The sequence below is a fragment of the Hypomesus transpacificus genome, chromosome 9 (genome assembly GCF_021917145.1).
Source record: "Hypomesus transpacificus isolate Combined female chromosome 9, fHypTra1, whole genome shotgun sequence".
In the NCBI taxonomy this organism is placed as follows: Eukaryota; Metazoa; Chordata; class Actinopteri; order Osmeriformes; family Osmeridae; genus Hypomesus; species Hypomesus transpacificus.
In genome coordinates, this window is record NC_061068.1 from 5,135,953 (window position 1) to 5,158,581 (window position 22,629).

The 22,629-nt window shown below is 42.3% G+C and overlaps 1 protein-coding gene across 3 annotated transcripts in view; it reads right to left on the reverse strand.

Moving 5' to 3' along the window:
- Positions 1-1,481: 1,481 nt before the first annotated feature.
- The window catches only part of adamts9 (ADAM metallopeptidase with thrombospondin type 1 motif, 9), a 38,122-nt gene continuing 16,974 nt past the window's right edge, over positions 1,482-22,629 (reverse strand). Inside the window, exons 24-40 of one of the 3 annotated variants that reach the window (XM_047024857.1) lie at positions 21,696-21,803; positions 21,441-21,608; positions 19,939-20,211; positions 19,063-19,224; positions 18,739-18,915; positions 12,621-12,791; positions 10,947-11,123; positions 8,332-8,502; positions 7,995-8,189; positions 7,649-7,775; positions 7,457-7,551; positions 6,986-7,080; positions 6,738-6,871; positions 6,156-6,247; positions 4,887-4,991; positions 4,081-4,186; positions 1,482-3,575 (exon numbers count right to left, since the gene is read on the reverse strand). In XM_047024857.1, the coding sequence (XP_046880813.1) occupies positions 4,097-4,186; positions 4,887-4,991; positions 6,156-6,247; positions 6,738-6,871; positions 6,986-7,080; positions 7,457-7,551; positions 7,649-7,775; positions 7,995-8,189; positions 8,332-8,502; positions 10,947-11,123; positions 12,621-12,791; positions 18,739-18,915; positions 19,063-19,224; positions 19,939-20,211; positions 21,441-21,608; positions 21,696-21,803 (2,340 nt within the window). In that variant the 3' untranslated portion in view covers positions 1,482-3,575; positions 4,081-4,096. The other 2 variants (XM_047024858.1, XM_047024859.1) reach the window with 2 other exon arrangements.

Genomic DNA, 22,629 nt, shown 5'->3' on the forward strand with positions numbered 1-22,629 from the left:
CTCCAAAACATACATGTCCTAAACACAAGTGCAAACAGAGAAGATAGTAAAGCATAGATGACCAGTGAAAGAACATACTGAACTCAGCCTACCTTTTACATGTAGAAATGTAGTCGTTTGTTCCTTCTCTTGAGAGCACCTGGAGGGCTTGACTAGGAGTAGGACTAGGTGTTTGCTTTGGGTCTCCTTCAACCAGAGCACGCCCCTGTAAGGGGATCCATGGAGATAGTAAACAATAGTAACGCGTACACATGAGCGTGCACACGCAAGCACACCTTACACAAACACAGAAGACCACATTCAAGAAGCAATAAACACTATTTTACAGCACCAGAAATAAATACCCCTCCTCTATAATCCTATCTGTTCTGAATCAATAGCCATGACTTATTTCAGAGCCCATATCTGCCATCTCCTACACTGGAACACAAGATCAGTGGGATGCGTAATCTAATTTGTGGTCAAGGGATTACCATACATATGGTGACTGAAAGTTGTTTTGATCTTATCTGACAGATGAGCTACGTACTGTAGTCTGCCACACACCTGCGGTTTTAAACATACAAAAATCCTCACCTAGATATTAAATAGTCCTTTATTGCTCAGCTCACAGTTTATCATGGATTTTCTGGAGAGGAAAGCAAACATTTTTTGAGAAAATAAACCCATTCCCCTATCAGTGTTTCATTTCTAGGAACACGTCTGGTGGTAAAGGTTACATCCATCTGCTGGATAAAGTGCTTCCATCCATTCCTCTCAACTGATCTCACTTTTATGAAGCAGTACTGAAGGCTCTTCGAGTTTAGGAAACCCTTGCGTGTTGTTGAAAGTTCTCTCTTTCCCACTCCCTCTCTCATGCTTACATTTTATGATTCTGTAAATGACACCCTGGCATTCAAAGAATCCCCTTGGAACTGTTGACAGCCACTTGACAGTTGTAACTAAAATCATCTGCCAGTTTCCTCCACTGCATCACACCTAAGATTTAGAAACAGGATGAAATGTAGATTACAAGACTTGCATACAGTGGAGTGAGTTGCTATGCTTACCAAATCCATATTCATTGTTCCCTACAGTTAAAGAATAAGCTATGTATTATCAATTCTCTTTCGTAGTTTTGTAAGATGCTGTGTGACACACAACACCTGAGACTAAGTTTGGGTAAGATTCAGTAGCTCTTGGTTAAAAGAATCTACATATCCACAAATAATTTGAGCCCCTTTGTAAAAACAAAGGGTGTTTCAGTGTGTTTACACACAGGAGGTTTGGGAAGAACCGCCAAGACAAACACAAGCAGTTAAACCATAACAGCAGCATCTGCAGGTTACAAAGCTGTCTTTTATGGTTGGGGAAAGTGTGTAAAAGATGATTAGGAGACAGTTATGAAAGCGGGAGTTTTATGACACGGACATATAATTTCTATTGTCTATTCATAGCTGTAATAACATACATTAGAGTGAGGCAGTACATCAATGCCAGGCTTGGGCATGAAAATGATTTATTAGCATACAGAGAGCATAGAAATGGACGGGTTGTGTGGTTTCTCTCTGATACATCCCTTAAATGATCTCATACATAAATCATACAATTCAAATGGCATTTTTCAACATTTTGTGCAGGCATGACATACATATAAATAAATGTTTACCCGGTGAAAAATACTTGGGAGATACAATTCTGGTCATGATTGCATATAATCGGAATAATTCAAGTTAAAAGGTATGTACATATAACGTATGATAAATACCTGCATTTAAACAAATAATCTCTTATGATAAGTATTTATATTGATTAAATCTTGATAATAGTGACAACAAATTTGAATATTTTAACCTGATAAATAAAACAGCAAATTTGGAAAAAACGATATAAATTGTTAAATAAATATTTTTTATGACCTACTAATCCCTTCATTTTTAACACCTGAGAAATACAACATTCACAATCAGAAGAGACCAAAGTTAATCAGAGAGTGAACATTAAACCACTTTAATTTGAATATAACTATGCACAATTAAAATAAAGTCTTAAATAGTTCCCTTTGTCAGAGTTATAAAGGCAAAATGACAGTGGAAGAGGTACATGGTCATTATATCCTACTGAGAGAAAAGCTTAGTACCACTTACAGGAACTACTGATGAATATGGCTTTGAACTCCCACCAGTCATTAACCCAACAAACAAAAGGTATACATCCTCACTGTATACAGTATAAGTAATACAAGCTCACTAAAACAGCCACAAAAGATAATTATGGGTCAAGTATGTTTTGTGTGGGTGAGAAATCTAGAAACCTTAGATTTTTGGATAGCATTTCTTTATAAATCAGTTCATAATCACTCATCTCATAAAAATAATATAACATAATTGCATATTAGATGAAAAGTACATAGACAAAAAAGGACCCTGATAATGTTGACAACTGTACAGTAAATGTTACATAATTCATCAAGACACAATAAAAAAGGTGTGTATCTGTCTTTGTTATGGACTAATTCATGAAAGGCACCAAGTAACAGATGAGGGGGAAAAGGCAATTAGAATTGTGAGGTATTAAAAGCACTCCTAACATCTAAACATTTTTTATGTTTAAGAATTGTCTCTGGAGTCTTTGAACTTTGCATGCTTTCATTTTTGTCTAGCCATGGAAATATGGCAGCTCTTTAAAATATTGCTACTACATGTAATTTTACACTACCAGGGAAACTAAGAACAAGTGTAAAGTAAGTCTCTCTGATGTTTTGAAGCATTAGACTTCTTATCCCGGACTACAGCCAAACTCGGCCTCTGCTCCATAAGCTTGACTCCAAGTCCCAAAAGCGGTGAATCTCACCCTCCTGACACATTCTGTTCTACTCTTCAAACTGACATCCCTACTATTTGTGCACTTACTCTCACTTACTCCTACATTATTTCAGTTCTCAAAACTATACCTGCATTTCATAGTTACTTTTCACCATGCATCCTTGACTCCTGCATTCTAAAAACGTAATACGGAACCATATGTCGAAGTACACCTGACCTCACTTCCTCCAGACGTCACAGGTTCAGACCCCTGGCTGCTTACATAAAACCAACAGCACACTGGCTCTGAGGAAGACCTGGGTAGGATTCATTAAATACCTTCTAAACCTGAGTAGGGAACATTACTGGACCAGTCAAAGAGGAACAAGCTTGGTACTTACAGCTTAAAAGGATCAGATAGCTCTCAATTCATCCTAGATATATCACTGGAGGAGAGCACGTTATAAAGAATCAGATTTTAAAAAATGGTAAGCGCAGTGGGGTTTAGGGTTTATGTCCTACAATGCATAGCAAAAAGATTTAAACAGCGATAGCTACATACACATGCTGTGTGTGGGCCTGGAAAACACCATAAATTATCTGACAATACAAAAATAAATGTTGAGTACAATAAATAATTGATTTACCATGCTATGTACACTACTTACACCTTTTACAATTACATATGTACATACTGGACGTAATCAAGGTCATTTGAAGGACGGAGTTCTTGTTTGTTTGTAGCACCACTGAGACACTGGAGGTCTTGACTTCTGAAGCACCTGAACGCATCTGCAGGTGAGAGGAGAGGATAGTAAGAAGGATTTAGGTACTTGCATTAGGGCAACACTTTACATTAAGGTTACATACTACCATGAGACTACATAGCAATGCCAATAATAACAACAATGTTGTTACTTTTGAACTGAAATGTAATTACATTTCATTACTGTGTTAGCGGTACAAGTTATTACAGATGAAACTTGGTATAGGGAGGCTGTGCTTTCCAGAGGTCACTGGATGACATTAACATTGATCTTGTTTCGGTAACACAACTTTCAACTACCCCTTCACAATATCCACTTTCCCCATAAGCCACTCCCCCATACTACATCATTATCAAGACTTTCCTATCTACCTACAATGTTTTTACTATAGGTATAGCTATGTAATTACAGGCTAGTTAATGTAACCTTAACGTAAATTGTTGACTACTTTTGTAATACAGATTAGATAACAAAGCAAAAATACAGTTGTGCATTGGTATATAACCTATATACACACACCTTATACACACCTGGTTGATGACAGCTTTATTTGACTGTAATAAACAGGCCAGAGCCAGTGGATGGAGTACATTTACCACAGTAGCCCCCACACATTCCTGTCACTCTGCTGCCATCCTGTGGACACCAGAGGAAACACAGCCTTTGAGTAAGCTAACTGTCCTGGATACTGTACTAGGGCGCTGGTATCCTGCAATATCTGCAGGCACCAGAAGAAAAAAAGACGTATTTATAACTGAAATCCCAGCAAATGGAGGCATAGATTTGCTATGCTGTAGCAGTCACACCTTTTTTTGGACAATGTAATCATTGCAAACCACCCAAAGAATGAATGATGAACTTTTTATAGTTTCTCTTGATTTCTGGATGAGCACTCTCCATCAAGCCCAGCCTAAAACAATCAAAGCTTAGTTAATTAGTTTTGCCCAGGGAGCTCTCTCTCATTGTAGACATCAGGCTGTAAACACTTTCCTGCATCTCCTTCCACCCTTTCTGCTCCTGCCAAAAGTGTCCCTGCCCTGATCTCCATTACAAAACCAAGAGGACCCACTCCACAGAGCAGCTGCCCAATAAGGTTTCTCTCTCACTGGGTACTTGAGGAGCCAGAGGATTCAGGGAAAAGTAGTGCACTTGGGCCTTTGCCCAGACAGCCCTCTGAGACCAGGAGCAATGGAGGAAGGGAGAGGGAGAGATGCAAAAGAATGGATAAGTTGAGGGAAAAAAAGAAAAGTAACATAAAGATGAAATAAACGTTTGGAAAGTTAAGAATAAAGAAGTGCTGTTTGAGCATGTTAATCATGTGCAAATCGGCATATACCTGTGATCTGTGTATGTCTGCCACTGCATAGGTTCCTTGAGATATCCACCTGGTGTCTTCTGCCACCTGGAAACCTGTCCCTGAGAGGTTGATGCTAAAACGACCCTGTATGGAAAGAGACAACAACAGGAAAATCTATTTTTTAAAGTTATGTACATGAACTTTCACCAGACCTACAGGTGGGGGCACTATTGAGCAACTGATGCATATTGGGCTTGGGTACCCCAGGGCAGTACAGTACATTTGAATGAATTACATCTAGTCCATGCTTGTCAAAGAGCTAAACTATTTGTGGTAAATAATTAAGTAAGCAGAGACACATCTCTTGTGAAACCTGATATATGTGACACACTTCCACTATGTGGAACCTACACATTTATCGGGTAAACAGAATGTACACTTTGGATGCGTTGATATGTGCTTGTTTTAATTGCTAGGAGTTTTCATGGAAACCCATGACTCTGGGGAAGGAAAGGGGGGAAGAAAGTGGGTGAAAGGTTGTCGTTGAGAAAGACACCTTTCTTCTCATATACTTTTACTGGCTTTCCCTTGTGGTTGGCTGCAGTCTGCAAGTCAACATGTAAGAGACTCAGGTCATATGTGCTGCAGATTGTGAAGGTGGGGGAAACTGTGGGAAAGGGTGGCACTCACATAATAAAATATGCACGTAAACAGATGCCCCCCCCACACACACACACACACACACACAAACTTGCCAGGGGTGCTATAAAAGCCTTGTAAGAAAACAGGGTAATCTTTTGTGAACTAACGGCAGGTCACTCTTTTCAGATTACGACTCCCTCTCACTGCATTTGCACACAGACACAGACACACACACACACACAGACACACACACACACACACAGACACACACAGCCTTGTACCAGACAGTCAAAGAGCAGCTGTGACCCAGCATGAAGCCACTGTGGAGAGACACTGGGGCTGATGTGGTCTAAAACACATAACGTGTGTCAGAGAGAGAGAGTGGAGAGAGGCAGCACATGGCACTGAACAGTCTGGTTCCCAGCTGTACAGGGTCGAGGGGGTGTTTGTGGGGGAGTATTTGTCAGTTTGCTGTGCACTGCCAGTGTCCTGCTCCTCTCCCCTCAGACTAACAGGATGTGCAGCCAGGGCTGTGCAGTGTGTTCAGACAGACTATAACTAAGGCTGGGTGTATCGACCGTGGCCCATCTCTACGGACACAACACCCATACACACACACTAACACTCACACACTCATTCCTCACACACACATACTGTAGTTCCCACCTGTGGACAACGCGCTGCGCTGTAGCAGTCACCTGCTGTTGCGAAGGGGACTCGGTGGCCTTCGCGTGTGGACGCAAACTGCCAGTCTGTGGCTGCATGACAAGAAAGCAAAACAACAGCAGAGTATATTTGTAAATATGACAGGCCTGAAGTACCATTACAGCTCACATAAAAGACATAAATAAAAGCTTCCATCCCCTGTAATGAAAACACTTTCACATGGGCTAAATCAAGCCATGCTTTAAGAGTCACTGTAAGGCAATATTAGTTTAATTCTATCTACTTAGTGCAATTTCAACCAATCCCTTCAGTCCTTTTAATTGTGTGTTCTTACATGACCCTAAAATACATCTTGAGCCCATTAACCTCACTGAGCTTGGACTTAATGAAATGGCTATGGAAGCTCTCATTTTAGAGCATACTTGGCAAAATCAGCAGGCTAAACACTCAGCTATTTTAAATGTTGCTATAAGCGTTGCTGTAATTAACACATTGGCAGTCTATGTGTGTGTAAGTGTAGCCCTTGTGAGTGTGCTTCCGTTCAGTATTTTAACTGGTATTTATTTTCTGCGGTCCACTTACTGATGATCAGCATCTTGCTGATGTCCAGGCGAACTTTGTTGAAGGAGGAAAGACCAGCGGCTGTGTAGTCTCTCCTACACTGGCAGTCCTCTCTCCTGGTGCCATTCGCTGGGCACTGTGTGGGGTCAATCAGTCTAAAACACACATACACACATACCTTAAGTACCCCCCCACACACATACACAAGACACAGTGGTCAAAATCCTATGATGGATCTGGTCATCCCAATATCTAATTAGCTGACTTACCTGAAGCCAAAGACCTCAGAAAAATTCTCTCCCTCGCCAGTTGTCAAGGTAATGTACTCCTGTGGCATGTCTGTCTGCATTCCTGCACAGTAGACCTGAGGAGGGGGAGAAGGGACAAAAAAGAGAAGGAAACTGAGAGAAGACAACCAGAGGAAATTTAAATCATGGAAATAATAGAGACACATGCTATCCCTTATGCTGACCAAGGTTTTAGCTTTCTGGTGGACAGGCAGACAGTCTAAATAACTTCCCCTTAGCGTGTGTCGCCCAGTAATGAGGTGCATCTGTCTGTGAGACACAAAAAAACTGGTTCACTGGTCCATTCAAAGCACTGCACTCTGGATTAGGGAGTGTTGCTGCTCGGATGCCAACTTGCACTCATCTATTTCATGACTATTTCCACTTGTAAAATCAGAGACTGACCCCTCTATAAAATGTTCAATACAAAAATCAAGTGATCAAGTATCTTACTTTGAGTGCTTTTCCTTGGATGTTGAGGAACTGTTCACCATCTGCCTGGGAGCCACTTATGACCTGGATGTCTCTACAGCTAGTGGGCAGATGGCCTGCAAAAGACAAAACCATTGTGCTGAACAGAGGAAGACAAAAAAAACAAAGAATTTGGTGAAGAACAGAAAACACACGGCTGATGTGTTGACTCACAGGCAGGGTTACTGCAGACTTTTCTAGACTCTGGTTTGGTGTTGGACAGACACTTCTGACCGCCACGGTCCTCAGACGTACACTGCACAGTCCGCTCCATCACTCCTTCTCCACAGCTTACTGAACACTGGGGCACACAGAGCAGAAGAGCTCAAGTAAGCATTCCCTAAAAGTACTGGAGCAGGAATGTTTTGCCCAAGTATTGCCCTACAATGAATTGACAATTTATACTTTATGCAGATTTTTTTTTATTGTTTTGTGTTGTTTACACTGATAGTCTAGTGAATAATAATAAGAGTGCAACATGATCAAACTTTTCAGGAATCTTTAAGCGGCAGCTACTTACAGACCCCCAAATTCCTGCTCTCCACTCCAGAGGTGGGGGGCACGGACCCAGACTACACGGCATGTAGCTCTCAGGGGGGGTTCCAGGGCAGTTGGACAAAGACTGATGGCCATACTCATAGTTATCATTCCCACCATGCACCTCACTGCAGGAGACCAAGCGTCTGTGGTAGCCTGGTCCACAACTGGTGGAACACTAAGACAGGACAGAGAGAGACATTAGGATACAGTTTAAGCATACTTTTGAAATTCTCCTGGCTGTTAAAAAACTATTACACATTTTAATGTCATGTCCAAGATAAAACACAGGTGGGAGCTTTGAAACAAGACCCAATTACCTCAGTCCATTCTCCTGTGATCCAGATGAACTCACACACGTGAGTGTTGCAACTTTCAGAGTTCGCTGGTTTCCTCTGATCAACACAAAACATCTCATGGACCTCCTCCTGGTTCTGGTCCACACACAGCACTACTCGACGCCTGTGGCCAGACCCACAAGACTTACTACACTGGAGAGGCAGAAGATAGAGAAGCAAGAAGGTTAGATCAAAACAGCCACTTAACTGACACATGGGAAGTAAGGAGGTAGTCTTTTGAAAGCATGGTTCCAAATGTTAGAATGACCATGCCTCAACTGTAACACAACACTTTCTCTCATTAAGAAAAGATAGCCCATCTTCACATCCATCAATGAGATCCACCAAAGCATTGGAAAAATATTGTCAAATCATGAGATAGGAGGTTGGAAGACATTGTGCTTACCAAAGAGTTCCACCAAACATAGTTAGTAAACCCTCTTCCAACCTGTTAGCTAAAATTGTTTACATGAAACTATTGACAGTCCTGGTGAGCACATGTGCTCGATAAAAATGTCATGTTTTAAAATGGATTTTCGTCTCTTTCAACACATACTGTAAATCCAGATCCATGTCCTTCTTCAAGTGTTCTGACGTTTGGATCAGTGCTGGAGAGCTGCACTGAGGTCAGGCTTTTATGGGAAAGGGTTAGAGAAGGCCTTGCCTTGCGTCAGAAACACTTTAGCTATTACAAATATACTCTATCTGGTCTTCATCTCTCTTCTACATTGTCAAACAGCCGAAATACCTAGAATTGTTATTGCAGGCTGAGCTGTCCTACTGTAGTTGGAATGTTGCCTACACAGGGCAGGTATTTCATCTGAAGGAATCTTCAGTCTTTATTCTAAACAACCATTTCTTGAAGATTTGTGTCTGAGAGGAAACTGTTATTATTGATATTACTAACAGCTAAAGTCACAAAGTACAACGGACAACTATCTCTTTATGCCCAGTACTGTCAGACCCTGGGCCTCAGTCTGGAGTAGCCTGTGTACACGGTTGACCACAGTACTGACTGGGGTTTTATTTGTTAAAATACTGCCAAGACTATGTGGTACACTGACGGCCCACTCATTCAGGTAAGCCAGACCAATGAAGAGGTGCTATATTCTATACTTTAAACAGCAGAGATGGGAAGTAACGAAGTACAAATACTTCTTTGTTACTGTACTCAAGTAGAATTTACTTAACTTCGTACTTTAACGTACTTAACTTCACCATACATTTTTCAGACAACTTTTTACTTTCACTCCTTACATTTTTTCAGAAATATCTGTACTTTCTACTTCTTAAATGTTCCAACCAGGCTTGTTACTTTAGTTTTAATCTGTATTTGGTGGCATGAAAGGTTTAAAAAAAAAGTTTCTAAAGGTTTCAAAAATACTTAAAAGAATTAATAAAAGTTTCATAAGGTTGAAAACATTATTACGAAAAAGTACAAAAAAAAGTTATTAAAAAATAAAAAAAAAGTTAAAAGTTAAAATAAATTATTTTAAACGTTTTTGTATCGTGTGACTAGTTTTGTGTGGATTTTTTTTATGGGTGCTTGAGCACCCTTAAAAAGGGTCTAAAATCGCCACTGAAGTAGCCTGTATGTCAGAGGCAACACTTCTTTACTTTTACTCGAGTCTTTTTAAACATGAATATCTGTACTTCTACTTGAGTGAAGGATGTGTGTACTGTTGCCATCTCTGATAAACAGAAAAGGTAACAGCCAACAAAATAATACACACCGTATCGTCCCTGCCACGAAAGGAACTCCCATGACTTCACAGTTACTTATGCATGTAGGCCATATGATTTTGTGTTGCAATTTAAAAGCTGCTAGGACTGTTTTTGACAGTTGCAGCTGAAGGTCTTCTTTCACTAGACGAATAAAACAGGGAGTCCCTGGTGGTAACAGGTAACTGGAGAAAGGAGGTTTGTTACAGTTCTGGATCTGATTATAAAGATTGTTGACCCGCCAAATCTCTTTCAACAGCACGAGGAGAATTGACATAATTGCCTCCAGTTCTTGTTGGCGCAAGAGGGTGCCTAGGCGGTAAATGTGTAGTCTTCTAGACTTGTTCTCTTGGTAGGATTTATGTTTTCGTTGACCTACATGCAATGCATCATAACGTTTTCAGAAATTCAGGAGAAATTGTTTTATGCAGAGTCAAACCGAACTTTATAACTGAGAACATCGTTAATTACAAACGTTATTTGTTTAAGCTATGCCAATAAACAGTCGTTGCTTATAAGCTATGTTCATCATACTATTTAGGCAATAATAACTGGGCGACATCATCATTCCACGGAACAATGTAACGTATTCGGAAATGAACTAGCCTACTTCACCCCTGGTGAAAAATTATAACAGAGGCACATGCTGTATGCTAGGACCCTCCATTCATTTGACTTTATACAGTACACGCGCATATGCGCGCTCTCAAACTCCCCCTGGCCTCCTGACAGCAAATGTCTGAGTGCAGCGCAAGGTCTGTTCTGTGTTAGCGGGTCTCTCACACCTCTGCTACACGGGAGAGCAAAAACCTAACAGAGCATCACTTTAGCGAATACAAATATCTCCAACCAGAGAAACTCTCAATTGCGCTCACCGATTGCCACTCTCCTTCTCTCCACCGATTCAGAGTCGGACAGTCGGAGGAAATACACTTCTGGCTAGAGGCCGGTCGGGATGATTGGAGGCAGTCAGTGTCCTCAGCTCTGCGTCGATCTCCAACCGTACAGAAGACCTCGCGCTGCTGTATTCCATTCCCGCATGACACTGAACACTGTGATAACGAAGGATAAAAGGTATGACTTTTAATTAACAATCGAAAGTTCTGACAGATTACTTTAAAACATGTAATTTATTTTAATGAACCTATCCCATCAATAACTGCTGGAGAAAAACTTTGTGTAATAGATAGCGTACAATGCGTTACGCAATTTCTTGTCAGAAAAATATTTACAGTTGAACAACCTGTAGAACCCTGCTTGATTTGTCTTATAATGTGTTGGCTTATACTATTAACTTGACGAAAAGTCAGGTCTCCAACTAATCTAATTAACGGTTTAACAGTTGTAATAAAATAATTAGGGATTGTCTGTGATATAATGAATATTAATTCAGAGTGTAAAAGTCTAAGGATTAACCTGTGGCGTAGTGGAGCTAAATGTCTAAAGAAACCCTATGTACCACCTGATTAAGTTGGCTAATAAATATTTTCTACAGCAGCAGCAAACTGGTGAGAAAGAAGAACGTTGTGCAAGTTGAGTACTAGTACTGGTGGCACTAGTTGGAATAGGTCATCACAAATACAAGGCAATCCTTTCTCAATGTTTTAAACATAAAAGTTAAGTATTGGTTTGTGTGTGTTCAGATGCCTACCACAAGTAAGAAACTGGTGAATTCAATCCGTATGTGTGAATCAGTGCTGACTGTACATCTGTAATCTCCTCTCCACACAACACAAGTTCTCTTAATATAATTTCTGTCACATGGCAAGGCATTGGTACTCTTCTGGTGGTGGAATTTATGCAGTGTACAAAACATCTGCTTTCTGATAGAAGAACCTCTGCAAACAGATGTCAATCTCCTCTGAGCCCCACAGTGAAATGAGAGAGAGACGGAAAGAGAGAGACAAATGTCAGATGTAGTAGAGAAAATAATGGAGAGGATGAAAGACAGACAGTCTAGGTGGACATGTTGTGATGTGTTTCTGGTGTGAGTCAGTCAGATCATCTCGGAGGGGTGCAGACATGGCACATGGTTTCCGTTGGGGAGGGCAAGTGGGGCAGGGCATGAAAATCAGGGGAAGAGACACGTGGAATGAGAAAAGTGAGTGAAAGAGGGAGAAGAGAGAGAGAAGGAAGAAAGAAGGGAAGGGGAGAAAGGAGTGAAGGGGAAGAGGGAGGAAAGCTTAGATTTGGCAACAGTTAACCTCGGATCAAAGACAGACAGTCATCCCTGACCCCTCCCCTTGTCCCAGATACTTAAGTAGGCCCAGTATGGATTCCTCTCTCTCAAACCACCCCGAGGGAAGAGCTACAACCACCCAGACCACAACACCATGTGCAACAGAACACTCCTCTCAGCCGGCGGTCATGCACGGTATAAAGGCAGCTCAGACACTGAAATACTGCTCCGCTGAACTGTGCTAAAGACACACAAATCAGCAAGCTGGTAAGCATTAAGAAGGGTTAGAGCAAAAATGTGTGCATGATTGTCAGTGTGAGAGCGCGGAGGTGGAATGAGAATGTTTTATTGCAGGTTGAGAGGCGAGTACCTTTCCCCAGCTGCCCGGCTTCCACTTGGAGCAGCGGCTTCCTCTGCAGTTCCTCTGCTTCTTGGGCTTGGAGGGCAGGTGCAGGCAGTTCTCGTCCGGGACGAGTCGGCCTGACCGGGTCACACAGTTCACCTTACGCTCCTTGAAGCCTTTACCACAGGACGCAGAGCACTGCAAGGTGAGAAGGGGCACACACAGGTGAGAAGGGGTAACCAGTACAGTACAGTGTGTTTCAAGGTGGTAGAAAGTCATATAAACCAATTTTGAAAGGACAGGGAGCGGAATACTGAGAGTCAATGCAGTTTTAGCATACATGATAGCACATTGTAGAGGTCAGACACATTAGTAAACATGCAACATAAAAATGAGCATTCCACCCATTACACAAGCCTGATAACACCGACAAACTGTACGGACATAAAACTTTGGACAGACCCCAAATTTTTGCCAAGGAAAGGAAATAGGTAAAAAATAAATAAATCCCAGGGCTACCGTAACTGAAATCTGCACTGTTCTCTGTGCTAACCGGCGGCAGTCTGTTTCACCTCCGGGTTCAGTGAGCAGGCGTAGGTCTCCAGTAACTCAGTGTGACAGCCCAGCACCCCTCACTAGCACACCCACGGCGACACACACAGGAGTGTGAGTTCAGCAGGGCTGGGGTAGATAGAGGTTGCTCAGTTCAGGCTGGGTAGTCAAAGGGGCACTGCGTGTGGGGATGGATGAGATACGACAGCCCAAGGTTGAATGAGTACGTAGCCCAGCATGGCGTGCTGCACTGCCCAGTGAGGGACCATGCTGGACAGGAACACTCCGTGACCTTTCACCTCATTTACACTGGAGAGGTAAGGGTTTTAAAGTGGAAGACTTCTGTATCTACTAAAGAGTGGGTCACGGTCCTCCCATAAGGTACAGAGGGCTTGATTGACAATGCTGTGAAGGAATGTTGCTTGCATACGTTCAACAGTATGTTGGTGTTTCTTGTGAATTAAACCACGCAAAATAAAAGTGAAACAAATACATTTAATTGATGAATATAACACTGTACAATGATGAGTCATATTCTTTGGGAGAATAGCCACACAGAGTATATTACGCCTTCATCCGCTTACACTGTCTGCAGGGGAAATAAACATTAAAAACTGCTTCAAAAAGTGTTGGTTTGAACCATCAAAATAAAGGAAATACCACAAAACATGCCAGAAGTGTGCAATTACTTGATAACTATTAACCAAAGAAATGTGGCTATGAAATAATAATTTTTGTTCAGTTCTACTGTATGTCAATAAACTAAAAAACCATGAGGACAAAGGTCTGTGAGTAGCAGGGGGTAGTCCCAAAATGTGGCCCATGAGCTGTCAGTCCAGTGTAGTAGACCTAGTTGCATGATTTCTACCCACAATGCACTGCAGTACAATAACAGTTTTCCACGGTGGCGCTAGAGACTGGTCTCAGTAATGCTAGATTCTTGGATATAACTGGAGCTTCAAAAGATGTATTCCTCCTGATACATTTGTATTGCACATACAATACATACCCATTTCCCATACGATACCACAACAATCTACACAAGATACAATGGTACAGGAGAGTTAGAGTCTCAGAGTGAACAGAACACACACAGAGAAGGACTATGGACACTGATGGATATTGAGAAGAAATGGTGCTTCATAATAAAAGGTTTCAATCTTTAAAAGTATACTTTTTACAACAATAGGCAGGCTGCCAGGCTGTGCTTTCTTTGCAAATGTCAGAACAGTCCTTAAAGTTTTATTCACTCTTTAAATTAGTTTTCCAGACATTTGCTCAACTCAAATAACCCGCTATTACATTTAGGATAATCACAACTGGGTCAGAGTAAACCACACTTTAACTCTCTGTCCATAAATTCCTACAGTATGCACAGCATATTAACCTGACCTTACTGCTCAAGGGGACTGGCATGGCTGTGGGTGATCTGCCAGCAAGATCACCCACCTTCACAGTTTAATTTTAACCATAAGCCAAATATTCACTACACCAAGTAAGAAGAGGAAATGGCATACATTTGGATCCAATAATATGTTCCACAAGTTGAATCAAATAAAACATTTTATTGGGTAACATACCCTTTATCCACCTCAACCTGTCGATTATACATACAATATTGAAAGCCATATTCTAAAGCCATATTCTAAACATAAGAGCAGACATGTAGGTGTCTATTCAAAACAGAATATACCAACACTTCTTCAGACACAACATGAATCCTTCAAATCAGATGCCTTTATTTACAGAGTCAAATTAAACAAATGCCTTCGTCAGCATTATTCCAAACACCGCATTCCGAAGCCAACTTTCCTGGAATTCAATGGAATGGAAGAGGTGGGACCTTCCTCAACCCCATAGACAGCAGGTCTTTCCCTGCATTGCCCCCCACCTCCCCCCCCTGGGATCCCTACGATTTCCCAGAAGTCCATCCATACTGATGAGATGCACAGGGAAGGGTCCCCTGTCAGATCAAACGTGAACCCTGACCTTCCATGCACCCCTGCATTGTCCTTCTGAAGGGACATTCATTCACTGAGTCACTGAGTCACTGTCACCGGCCCCTGCCATCAGAACAATGTCATGAACCCACATTAGGCTACAGGAAAAGGCCAGATAGGGAGACTATGTTGTTTGAGAGCACGCGTCGCCAAGCGCACAAAAAAAACATACCAGGTATTAGCAGTGAATGAGCACATTAATTTAAATGGGAGGTCCTCGTTGGCGGTGTCACAGAGAATAAAGATTTACCTTGATGCAGAGAGCTTTGAACTCTGGGGCAGACACTGAAAGAGCATAATTGCTCAAAGAGGTCATTGGGGACCCTGACCTCATGAGAAAACAAAGATATTGCTCAGCGATTTGTGAAATTTTCATTCAGTGAAAACGCCCTTTCAGAAGCACCAGTTAGGGGAACTGCGTTATAAACTAGTTCCAGAAGTATGCTTGTCTGCAGATTTGCTGAGAAACTAATCAATAGGTGACATTCACAAAATGATACAGGACACTTCCACTTCCTTGTTTGTACTGTAATTATTATGCAACCAAAGCTAGTAATCTAGATCCTTTTGTAATTGACGTGTGTATATGTTGATGTGCTATTTTACAGCACTACAAGGTTGCACATATAATCCTAGTAGTGATGAATGTGTTCTCGTCAATGTTAGTGGTTCCTCATGGTAATTATGCAATTTCAATCAACTATTTTAGTCCAACTCAGCAAAGCGTGTCTTTGAACAACTTTGGCCTTCTGAACAGACATGTTCAAGAGTGCATGCTGACTGATGTTTTGTCTCATTTGTTGGTGTTCAGTAAATTAGTTGCTAACTGAAGTGGCGTTCAGTGGGACCTAATTGCAACAATATCATCCATTAGCAGTGGTGCATGTGAATCCATCCACTTCACTAGTTTTTAACCTACTACCTTACATACCCAGAATTAATGAAACAGTTTGAATAGTACCACTATTTCAATTTAATCTTAACCTTTCTAAAAGTGAGCACAAGTTCAGAAAATCCATATAAAATTAAATATTGACATGATATAGATGAAATAAATACAGTTACTTACATAAATATACACATATGCCCTTGAAACACAGACTAATACTGCCATTTGGAATGAGAGACATTTAATGTATTTTATTTCAAGAGCCTCTTGTAATTACTAAACAGTTTAATAGTATTACTCCTACTGCTACTGCATGTGCACCACAACTAAAACATGAACTAAAATAGATCTTTATACTATCCTTAGCCGAATGGATTTTGCAGATGGTGCTAAATTGGACGAGTTCTACAGCTAATTTGACAGTTCCACATGCATTAGCATTTCCATGTTCACTGTGGAGTTTCAAGTAGTGTAGAAGCTATACACTGTTATAACATCTATAACATTAGTATTGACATTAATTATGTTGAGAATGGGTGGACTTTGAGCAAAGCTTGCCCCTAATCACAGATTCTAGATCAGCTTTCACTACCTCAATCTGGATCGTAACCATTATGAGGTAGAACACGACACAGATCGTGGATCTGTGCTTAGGTTCATCAACAGCATTGGATAGCCAGACAATACAATATGGTTAATCTTAGTCAGCAGAAAACCTTTCAAAGGACAGAGCGATCTTAAGAGTCTGAGGTAGAATCATGTGACTGGCTCAACAATGAGCTCCAGAGACATATTTTTCCCTGCAATACTGTAGCAGGTGCTGCAAGTTTTAAATAATATGACAGGGCCATTCTAATTGAGCAACATATATCATGATAGGTGATATAAACACACCATATAAAAACAGCTTTAAGTTCAGATTGTACAAATTCTCTATCATACATGTATGTAACAAAATGGTTGGGCCCAGCATTTTTGATCAATCAACAGCTCTTCATGGAAATAAACAAAACACAAAATAATAGAAAACCCAAGGTGTCACAATGAACAGTCACACTAGACCTCAAGCTTAAATATCAAAGAGAATTTTTGAAAGATATAACTCATGTCTCCCTTGTTTTGTCAAAGCACCAATGTAGTGTACTGAACTATAAATGAATGGCTGGTTTTGTTGTGTTTTGTTCAAAGTGAGGTACTGTATGTTCAGCATAGCATATTTTCATATGAGCTCTGGTAATGGGTCACACTGAAATAAAGTATTTACAAAAAAAACATATAAATATACTGATATCAAGAACCGTTAGAGACGTGAGTTTGCGGCCAACTGGTTCTGTACCTTTCATATATCAGTTATGCAACATCTGCATCAGACACTAAAACTGGTCGAATCACCTAACTGCTAAATATCCAACAATTGCTGAAACAAGATAGAGTATACCTTGTTTTACAGTCCTTTCAGTGTTCATTCACTGGATATTCTCTGGCAATACAATTGTTTGCTGCTAAAATTCTCAATTAAACTTTGTAAATAAAGAACCGCAAAACAAAGTGTAGTCATACTATTAGTTATGTCTGTAAAAATGTGCCGTAAGACAAGTAGAATTCTTATAGATATATTAGACTGTAAAAAGTGGGTACTAGAATAATATATGTTCTTTCTCTACAGTATATAGCCTGGAATACAGTTGCTTAGCATTTTCCGTTTCTTCCATTTGAAACTATGGAAAATCAAAACAATACAAACAGCACCGACAATTGAGTTTGGATTCTCTCTTTGGATAATAAAAAAGCAAGACATCTTAAATTCCTGATATACATCCAGCAAATATTTGCATATGAACAATGATAAACTGAATGATTGATTTGCATATACAAAGAGCTAAGACACAAATAACTCACTTTGAAGGTTTATGCTATATACAAGAAAAAATTTTAAGTAATAAATTATCTTTAAAAACAATATTTTACAAACTAAATTGGATTCACATAAACTACTTCAGAAAACTGTAACCAGGATGACCAACAGATAACAGGTTTGTATAGGTCACAGCTTTGAGTAGCATTTCATCATGTTGTATTCTTTTTGCATTTTGCATGTGGGAATGAATATTTGCGCTAAATGCAACAGAAATACATTTCCAAACTGTCTTCAGAAGGATGACCAGTCACATGGGAAAAAAGGTTGTTAGAAGTGAAGGTGGAAATTTGAAGTGATTTTCCAATAATCACAGTCATCCTGCACTTTAAGTTAAAACAGTTTGTGTGGTTTTGTTTTAACAGTTAAGTGGTGAGAATCCACATGTGGTGAAATGAAAAGGCAAAAAGGAAGGGAGAGAGACAGAGAGAGGGGAGAGGGAGAGAGAGACAGAGAGAGAGGGGAGAGGGAGACAGAGAGAGAGAGAGAGAGAGAGGGGAGAGAGAGAGAGAGAGAGAGAGAGAGAGGGGAGAGGGAGACAGAGAGAGAGAGAGAGAGAGAGAGAGAGAGAGAGAGAGAGGGGGAGAGAGAGAGAGAGAGAGAGAGAGAGAGAGAGAGAGAGAGAGGGGAAGGAGAGAGAGAGAGAGAGAGGGGAAGGAGAGACAGAGAGAGAGAGAGAGAGAGAGATAGAGAGAGAGGGGAGAGAGAGACAGATAGAGAGAGAGAGAGAGAGAGAGAGAGAGAGAGAGAGAGAGAGGGAGATTGAGAGGCATATATTTACTAGCGTACCGAGCTCCATGGGTCTGTGCTCCAGTGAGGGCTGGACGGGCACGACTGAGTATTGCACTGCTCGCGGTCCGGGGGCTTGTCAAGAATCTCACAGCTCAGATCGTTAAAGCGTTCACCGTTGGGCCGCTGACACGCCACCAGCCGCGTCTTGATCCCTCCGCCACACGGCTTAGTGCACTGCAGACAGAGGGAGAGGGGCGTGTGCACACAGTGTGAAGACTTAACAGGTGTGTCTCGACACTTAAGTATTTCTAGAGTGCACGGATGTGTGGGAGTAGCTCAGCTCAGGCGTGGAAGCGTAGGCTGTAGGCGGCGTTCTCTCACCTCTCCCCAGTGTCCGTAGACCCACTGCGGACAAGGCCCAGACTCGCAGGAGCGCTGCTCGATGGGCTTGGAGCGCTCTTCGCAGTTGTTGGCTGAGTAGCCGTTCTCGTCTTGGCACACGACCACACGTCTCTGGAACCCGCCGGCACACGTGCTCGAGCACTGATGACGACGAGAACACACGTTCGTGTCAGACAGGTGAATTCATCCACACGTGTGTGCGAGTGGTTCCCACTGTGTCAACGGGACATGCTTGCATTTCTCGATTGAACTTCGATATTGACGCACCGTCCCACCTCATGAATAGGACACAATATAACATAGCAATAATGTACATATCATTTGGCCCTTAAAACATATCTTTGATTCGAAAGGCGTCTCCACAAACAATTTGATTCCGCAAGAAAGTCGATATTTTTTGCTGTCGTATCAGACAAACAGACACAAACAGGAAAAAGCACAAAGGCACTCGAGTACTGGCCCAGAGCACAACATTTTGGCAGCCCCCTTAACGGAGTAGATTCCTTGACATATCTCTCTGTGTTATATTAAAACACATCCTCAGGAAAGGGGAAGAAAGAGAGCCTAGAAATACCACCTGCTATTTACATGACAACTTAAATAGCTTACCATACAGTAAGTTATTTTAGAGCATAGATAGTGGTTATTTGAGTGTTATTGTACTTAGTAGAAACTATTACTGTATCCTTGAGAGGTTGTGATTTTCAGAGGTGTTATCCACACCCACAATCACCGTATAAGAAACATATCAGTACTGAGAGAGAGCTCCAAGGTCTCTTAGAGAACATCACAACAAACCAAATACTGTCAATGTGTTGAGCAGCTTAATACACCAACATTACAGAAGCCACTCACCGCTCCCCAGGGTCCAGTCCTCCACTGGTGGGCCTGGGCTCTGGGCCCGCTGCGCCCGTCACTGGCCACAGGCAGGTTGTTCCTGCTGCCTCCACTGGGTGGGGGGAAAGGTCGGGAGTCACTGGAGTGGGAAGGGCACTGGGACATGGCACACTCCTGTTCTGTGGCTGGACGGTCGTCGGAGTCGCACTCATTCACATCCACAATCTGTTCGCTGAAGTTGACACACACCACCTGACGTGTGGTCTTTCCCTGGCCACAGGACACGGAACACTGGAACCACACACACACACACACACACAGACAGACAGACAGAGACACACACACACAATCAAAACAATGAATGTTGAAATGAATGAGCTACTCCAGGGTTAGTGTGAGCATTTGAATTCCAAGCCTGTTCAAGGTAACATACTCTTTGCACTTCCCAGTTCTTTGCTTTAGTCCCTAAACAGAACAAAACAGGTCGCTGATCAAGGAAGGTCTTCTCCAATGTCATCAACAAGATTTTCATTTTCACATCATCTCTGGAAAGCCAAACAAAGCTGAAAGCTCCTCTCAATATCTCCATGGCATGGTTTTGTCCCTTTAAATGCTTTTGACCAAATATATCTTACTCAAGGAACAATGAATTAGGTAAGAGCTCCTGCCAAACAGTCATGCTGTTCCAATTAGGTCTCCCGACAAGAGTCAACTGTATATCTTGCAATAATGCATATCAAACAACATTATGCAACTGATAATGTACAGCCCCGCTAGAAAATACACTATCTAGGACCAAGAAATGCTTGGGATCTGAACATGGGTAGGGATACTGTCAGGCTGGTATTTCCCTGAACCCAGTGAACCAGTAGCGCTGCATGTGATAACTTAGCTATCCTCTTCCCCATCAGTGTTGGTATCCGGTTCCATTCCAAATCGAGCATCAGAGGGATACTGTGTGTTCAGATGTGTCTCTGTAGTTCTGGCCTCGGGATGAACTACTTCCTGTTTCCTGTGTTAGAAGTCACTGAGTCTCTCTGGCAGGAATAATAAGCAGTGTGTGTGTGTGTGTGTGTGTGTGTTTATGGAGTCCAGAGCTGCAGTCTGGCAGGGCTGTATCACCAGCGCTCTGTTTGATGAGAACCATCTGTAAACAAAACTGTGGCCCCTCAACTCCCCCCCTCCCCCTCCCCCTCAACCCTTCCCTCCCACTGCCTCCCTGCCCCCCTTCCCACACCCCTCCACTGTCTCATTCCACCCCCTGCCAACCTTCCAACCACACACACAAATCGTCAAACCCGCACACGTCAAAACTCTCTGAAACACACAAAGTAGAGCTAAATAAACACACAGGAAGAAACAGGGCATCAGAACTGTCTGGACAACTGCCTTGAGAAATAGACATTAATCTAAAAGGCTGTCAATGCCTGTAACGGCATGCAGGGCTGGGGGGGACAATCTGGTGTCTGCAAAACGCGTCCATACTGCATGACAAAGAGAAAGGGTAATGTCTGTCTTACCGAAGTCCACTCTAGAACCTTCCACTGTCCGCAGGCCACCACAGAGCACACCTCTCTGGCGGCGGGCTTGACCAGGTGGGAACACGCTGCCTCCTCCGCCACCCCACCTTGGTTGTCACGACAACTCACGTAGCGCATCCGGGTTCCTTTACCACAGGTGGCACTGCACTGTGGACGAGGCTGAGTTGGTCAGCAAAGGAAAAACACACACACAAACATGTGCACGTTTCAGTCCAGGTTTTGATGGAGACCAACCTGTGTCCAGGATCCAAACCTCCACTGGGTTTTGTGTCCAGGGTGAGAGGGCACCTTGGTCCCTGGGGGAACAGGGTGGTTGCTGGGACACTGGACCAGCTCACAGTCCTAGAGTAGGGAGAGACAGCACCATATACATTAACCACACCGCTCAAATCACAATCACAATCAATAACATCTGTGGCTTGGTCTCTACCCGGGTCATGACCAAGGACGTCTCCTTGCCAACACTATCTGCATAGAGAGACTCGGACTGATTGTGGCCTAGGTCGAGGGCGCCAACCCAGACCTACTCACACACTAACTTTCACCTACTACAGATACCACCACCCCCCCACCCCCACCCAACGCCTTCGATTGCTTTTCCCTGGGTGGCTGGCGGGTCTGTGTCCAGCGCCTATTACGGTCGCAGGTCCAGATGCTGCTGGTCTACCCCACCGCCCTTTCCCATTGCAAGTGTTTGTAATGTTGTGTTGTTAATGTTTGTGGGCTTATGTGCTGAGGTTTTTGCCTGTTCCCATACTGTACTCCTCTAGGAGCATTGTATGGGGGTTGCCTTTTTCTCTCCTCCTCTCTCCTCATGTTATGCTTTGCTGTAATCTTTCTGGTGGGCGCCTTTGATGGCTGCCTAGGTAGGCTCTCCTGCCAAATCAAATTCCGTGTCTGTGCAAACTTTCATGGCCAATAAACATCAATTCAATTCAATTCAATTCAAATCAGACCAAGTTTGTTCCTACCCTCCATTGAACACACAAACTTGGATCCTAAAGGCAGAACATCAAAGCTACCTGAGAGAATCCTATTCAGAACAGGTCACAGTGGTGTGGTGTCCAAGTCTCCAATAACAACACTGGCCAGTGGCTAAGCCCCTCCCTCACCTTCCACCCTTTCCTCTTTTCCTGTGCCCTGTCTGACCCCTGACCCCTGGCTCAGG